This window comes from Cyprinus carpio, chromosome B17 (genome assembly GCF_018340385.1).
Source record: "Cyprinus carpio isolate SPL01 chromosome B17, ASM1834038v1, whole genome shotgun sequence".
In the NCBI taxonomy this organism is placed as follows: domain Eukaryota; kingdom Metazoa; phylum Chordata; class Actinopteri; order Cypriniformes; family Cyprinidae; genus Cyprinus; species Cyprinus carpio.
Window position 1 is genome coordinate 4,111,494 of NC_056613.1, and position 6,065 is coordinate 4,117,558.

The window sequence follows — 6,065 nt, forward strand, 5'->3', positions numbered from 1 at the left end:
TTTCATCACAACAAGCCAACTCTTATTTTACACGGAAGTAATGTTACGTCACGGGAAGTTGGGGGTTAGCTGACGTTTGTAGTCGCTGTTCCACTCGCTGAAAAACAGCTGCGGTGAGTTTAGCTAAGTAATGTTTAATCGATGCGTATCTCTTTATATTAATAATTTGGATACTGAACATCTTAATTTGACGTTGTTTTGACTTAAACATGATTTACATCCTGTCTTAAATCGACTACGTTAAAGCGGTTTACAACGGCTGCCTGGCCTTATTTCAGCATAGAGCTGTAATGGAGTCAGTCTTAGAAAACATACACATGTATATTATAAATCTGTGATGATTTTATACTAGTTTAAATTACTCATGGTTGTTCCAATATTTATGTTTTGATATGGTAACGATCCATGTCTTAAAATGATCAAGATTCATCCAGACTGTACGTGACACGGCTGTTAATAACATCGACAACATTAAATTTGTGTTTGTTTATTAAGGTTGAATACATAATTGCCTTGGTTTCACTGAAGTCTCGAGGTTCAGAGTGAGCAGTGACAGGAGGATTGTTTTGGGGGGAAACCCCACCACATTGGAAAGTCTCATTCGCCTAAGAAGTAAGTCTGTCAACATTACATCAGTCACATTTTTGTTGTGTTATGAATTTACTCGTCAGACTGTACATTGGTTTAAAAGTTATCAGACTAATATGAGACAATGTGTATTTTATAATGGAAGTTATTCAAAAGTGAAAGAGTTGCAATGTGGTGTGCCTCAAGGAAGTTGTTTAGGACCATTGTTATTTTCTTTCTTTTTTGCCAATGATCTTCCTCTGGTTTTAAAGTGAGCAAGGATAGTTATGTACGCAGATGATACAACATTATATCTACCAGCAACATCAATTGAAAAATTGTCTGTTGATTTGGATGAGGAATAACAAATAACAATGTTAATGTGGGTATGTTAATATAAGATGGTTCTAAATTTGTCAGAAACCAAAAGCATTGTGTTTGGATCAAATTCTCAAATTAAACTCAAAACACAGTTAAATCTGTTTGTAAAGAGTGTGCCTATTGAACAGGTAGAGGAAATCTGACTTCTTGGAGAGTTATGCTTGACAGAAGGCTGAAGTAGTTAAAACAGATAGAAAATATGGTAATATTTGTGGGAAGAGGTCTATCAGTTATTAAGAGGTGTGCAAAATTTTTACCACAGTATTGCATCTCTCAAATTGTGCAAACAACTTATTTATTTAGAATACTGTCCAGTGGTGTGGTATAGTACATCAAGTAAAGACTTACAGTTAGTCCAGAAAAATTACATTTACTCCAGAATAGAGCTGCATGACTTACCCTGAACTGTAATAGAAAGGTTAATATTAGGGCTGCGAAACGATTAATCGTGATTAATCGATTCAAAATAAGTTTATGTTTACATACTATATGTGTATATTTAATATGTATATATAAATATACACACACATATATGTATATATTACAAAAAATGTATTTGTATGTAAACACTTGTATATAATTTATATATAAATATAAACTTATATATATTTACATACATTAGATTATATATACTTATATTTTTCCTTTATATATGCATGCGTGTGTGTGTGTGTGTATGTATATATATATATATATATATATATATATATATATATATATATATATATGTATATATATATATATATATATATATATATATATATATATACACAGTACACACACATACAGTATGTGAACATAAACTTTTATTTTGAATCGTATTATATATATTAATCGCGATTACCTGAAGGAACCATAGTCCTCTGTTGCAGGTTGGCAGCTCTTAAACCGCAAAAATGGTTTTAGCTGATCTGGGGAGGAAGATAACCTCAGCTTTGAGGTCTCTCAGCAATGCCACCATCATCAACGAGGAGGTACAGTGAATAAGATACAATCTTAAAATGAGGCTTGTTAAGCATTGTGGCCCAATATAAAATGTTAATTTATTTCCAATCTGTCTTAGGTATTAAATGCTATGCTAAAGGAGGTCTGTGCTGCCCTGCTGGAGGCTGATGTGAATATCAAGTTGGTAAAGCAGCTTAGAGAAAATGTCAAGTAAGTAACAAGAGGTTGTTTTTTTTTTCCATTGTATATAGTAAATTACCAATTATAAAATGCATGTTTGCTCTATAACCACTTTGTAATCTCAGGGCAGCCATTGATCTGGAGGAAATGGCTTCTGGCCTAAACAAGAGAAGAATGATCCAGCATGCTGTTTTCAAGGAACTTGTCAAGGTAAATGATGGTTTGCTGTTTTGTCTGATAAATATTGGTTTTCACATTGTTCATCAGGGAGTCCTGCACTTGCTTACACCCTGTAGCTCAGGAGATACTCTGTTTCATCATGAAGTAGAGACACTACCTTAAACCAAATGGAATTGACACTAAATTGAGTGTTTTTTATTGCAGCTGGTGGATCCTGGAGTGAAAGCCTGGACTCCCACGAAGGGAAAGAACAATGTTATTATGTTTGTGGGTCTGCAGGGCAGTGGGAAAACCACAACATGTTCTAAGGTGAGCAGTTCTTTGACATTTGCACTGAGATTTTAGATTATAGACCTGTTTTTAAACAGCTAATCATAAAAGCAAGACATTTTGGAGGAAAAAAAAAACAAAGTTGAATTTAGTAATACTTGCATGTATTTTTTCACTCACGATTAGTCATATCTCATTGCTGCTACACTTTGTGTATTTATTTCTTGCATCAGTTGTTTTTACTCTGTGTACCTAGTTACTATTGTCTGTATTTATTGTCCATATTTACTGTTGTCTTTTAGACCTTGTGGCTATTGTATGTCTCACTGTTGTTTCCTGAAGAAACTGTTTGTTTTTGTCTACTGCCATGTGTTGTGCTAGAAAAAGTTGACTTTTTTTCTTTTTGTTAGTTGGCATACTACTACCAAAGAAAAGGATGGAAGACGTGTTTGATTTGTGCCGACACATTCAGAGCAGGTATCGTTGACTATCTTTACACAGAAAAGTAATACTACTTCTAATGCTTCTGGAAAAAAAATAATTTGTTTTGTTTGTTTTAAGGTGCCTTTGACCAACTCAAGCAAAATGCAACAAAAGCCAGAATACCCTTTTATGGGAGGTAATAAAAACCTTTATTTTTTTTTTAAACATGCCACACTGCTACTATTTTATTTCATCTGCTCTCCAAACCTAATCATCGATTCATGTTTGTTGGAATTAACAGTTACACAGAAATGGATCCAGTGATCATAGCTTCAGAGGGTGTGGAAAAATTCAAGACTGAAAACTTTGAAATAATCATTGTGGACACTAGTGGTAGACACAAACAGGAAGACTCACTTTTTGAAGAAATGCTTCAGGTGTCAAATGCTGTGGTAAGTGTGAGACTTCCTCTGTTATTATAAAATATCAAGAAGCAATAGAGAAAAGAAGATATAGTTGCTTCATGGCCGTTATTGTCTGTCCCGCAGCAACCTGACAACATAGTGTACGTGATGGACGCCTCCATTGGTCAGGCTTGTGAGGCTCAGGCTAAGGCCTTTAAAGACAAGGTAGATGTGGCTTCTGTTATTGTCACAAAACTGGACGGCCATGCCAAGGGTGGTGGTGCACTCAGTGCGTAAGTACACGCTTTATGCATTTTACTTTCAGCACTTGAGTAAATAAATGCAGGAGTTGACATAATTTATGTTTACAGTGTGGCGGCCACAAAGAGTCCCATCATTTTTATTGGCACAGGCGAGCACATCGACGACTTCGAGTCTTTCAAGACTCAACCCTTCATAAGCAAACTGCTCGGTAAGGTTTGAATAGTTAAAGCTCTTTAGTTAAAGGAATAGTTCACCAAAGAATGAAACTTTGCTTAAAATATCATTATCCTCAGGCCAAGATGTAGATTCTTTTGTTTTCTGATCAGAACAGATTTGGAGAAATTTAGCATTACATCACTTTCTAAACAATGGATCCTCTGCAGTGAATGGGTGCTGTCAGAATGAGAGTCCAAACAGCTGATAAAAACATCACAATAATCCACACAACTCCAGTCCAACATCTTGTAAAGGGAAAAGATGCATGTTTGTAAGAACTAAATCCATCAAGGCATTTTAACTTTAAACCACAAGTCGTTAACTGATGGATTGGAGTGGTGTGAGATTATCGTGATATTTTTATCAGCTGTTTGGACTTTCATTCTGACGGCACCCATTCAATGCAGAGGATCAATTTGTGAGCAAGTGATGTAATGATAAATTTCTCCAAATCTGTTCCAATTAAGAAACACACTGAAAATCTTCCACGGCCCGTTGGTGAATACATTTTCAATACAGTTTCCTGATTGTTCATTGGATGTTGGAACTTTGATATTTATGTGGCAATTCTTCTTCTTTTTTCTCTAGGTATGGGAGATATTGAGGGACTGATTGACAAAGTGAATGAACTTAAGCTTGATGACAACGAGGAGCTTATTGACAAGCTCAAACATGGTAACTAGAACCTTATTTTTACAAGAATGTGTATTTTTGTGTATTCAGTGTTTTTACACTACATTAAGATCTTTTCCAGTGCCTTTTCACCAACAGATGTGACATTTCTCTCTCTATTAGGTCAGTTTACACTCAGGGACATGTATGAACAGTTTCAGAACATCATGAAGATGGGACCTTTTGGTCAGATCATGGTAACGCCAACCTTTACTCAAAGGATATCTAATAACGATAATCCACTGACTAGTTCTTTTCTTACAATTTGTGTTTTTTTTTTTTTTTTTTGTATGTGTTCAGGGAATGATCCCAGGCTTTGGAACAGATTTCATGAGCAAAGGAAATGAGCAGGAGTCTATGGCCAGACTAAAGAAACTCATGACAATAATGGATAGTATGAATGACCAGGGTATGTGCTTTTTTTCTTCTCCTTTTAGCACTGTCTAAAAGTGGAATAATACCCTGACTTCTCTAAATTGATAGTTCTGAACTATACCGGTTTGGTTAACACACTGTGGTTTTCCATCTCAGAACTTGACAACAAAGATGGTGCCAAGCTCTTCAGTAAACAGCCTAACCGCATCCAGCGAGTGGCTCGGGGGTCTGGAGTGGCTACCAGGGATGTGCAAGAGTTACTCACACAGTACACAAAGTTCGCCCAGATGGTCAAAAAGATGGGAGGCATTAAAGGCTTATTTAAAGGTGGAGTGATCTGAACTTGACACATTCAAATTGTGTTCCTGATGCATTTAAAATCAGTGACTCAGGTATCATTGTTTTAAAGGAGGGGACATGTCCAAGAACGTCAACCCATCACAGATGGCGAAACTGAACCAGCAGATGGCTAAAATGATGGATCCAAGAGTGCTTCACCACATGGGTATGAGCTCCCTTTTCACTTTAACATTCTTTAGTTTTTACTAGACCATGGGCAGCAGTATTTGATTTTGATTTGATTGATCTTTACTAAACATGGGGCAGTTATTGCATGCAAGAACCTATTTGAAATTACCAAAGTTGCATTTTTAAATGCCACGTCACTGTGAGGATCTCTGAATATAGAAGATGGTTGTAAAATCTTTACTTAAAGACATTTATCTGTGTTTTTTAAAGGTGGGATGGCTGGACTGCAGTCTATGATGAGGCAGTTTCAGCAGGGAGCTGCTGGCAACATGAAAGGCATGATGGGATTTAACAACATGTGATCCTGTAAACGGAGGATGCAAAAGAATCAGATGGTTTTAGCAAACAAAACCTGGGCGGGAGAAGATGGTTTGATGGTTTTAGGATGGTAATTTATTTTTTTTTTTGGTGTAGTAATTTAATTATTTAAATGGTGTTTTACATGTAAGCCCAGTGTTTCTGGAGAAGGACTGATAATGGGGACTGTTAGAAGATATTTTGCATCCTGAGATCAAGTCCAAAGATGTTTAAAATGTCTTGTGATGTCCGAGAGTTTGGCAAATGTACACAATATTGTCAGACTTACTGACAACTTCCCACTTTCACTCTCTCTAAACCGGATTAAGATTAAAGGTGTACAGGTTATATGATTTTACACAG

The 6,065-nt window shown here is 36.0% G+C and overlaps 1 protein-coding gene across 5 annotated transcripts; it reads left to right on the plus strand.

Annotated features, from left to right (window-relative positions):
- Positions 1–16: 16 nt before the first annotated feature.
- On the plus strand, positions 17–5,751 carry LOC109105491 (signal recognition particle 54 kDa protein). Of its 5 annotated transcripts, none has more exons than XM_042743228.1 (17): positions 17–113; positions 496–612; positions 1,799–1,922; positions 2,012–2,103; positions 2,199–2,283; positions 2,458–2,562; positions 2,934–3,000; positions 3,085–3,142; positions 3,248–3,398; positions 3,495–3,643; positions 3,722–3,822; positions 4,419–4,505; positions 4,626–4,699; positions 4,803–4,911; positions 5,034–5,204; positions 5,287–5,382; positions 5,616–5,751. In XM_042743228.1, the coding sequence occupies exons 3-17, from the start codon at positions 1,845–1,847 to the stop codon at positions 5,705–5,707; spliced, it is 1,515 nt and encodes a 504-aa protein (XP_042599162.1). In that variant the 5' UTR covers positions 17–113; positions 496–612; positions 1,799–1,844; the 3' UTR covers positions 5,708–5,751. The 5 variants fall into 5 exon arrangements, with proteins under 5 accessions (XP_042599162.1, XP_042599161.1, XP_042599158.1 ...); XM_042743227.1 differs by having other exon boundaries at positions 1,808–1,922; XM_042743224.1 differs by having other exon boundaries at positions 1,821–1,922.
- Positions 5,752–6,065: the final 314 nt, after the last annotated feature.

Coding starts and splice junctions, on each gene's coding strand:
- LOC109105491 (XM_042743228.1), top strand. CDS start 1,845: ATGGTTTTAGCTGATCTGGGGAGGAAGATAACCTCAGCTTTGAGGTCT. Junction 3,143..3,247: donor AGAATACCCTTTTATGGGAG/GTAATAAAAACC, acceptor TGGAATTAACAG/TTACACAGAAATGGATCCAG. Junction 4,912..5,033: donor GGATAGTATGAATGACCAGG/GTATGTGCTTTT, acceptor TTTCCATCTCAG/AACTTGACAACAAAGATGGT.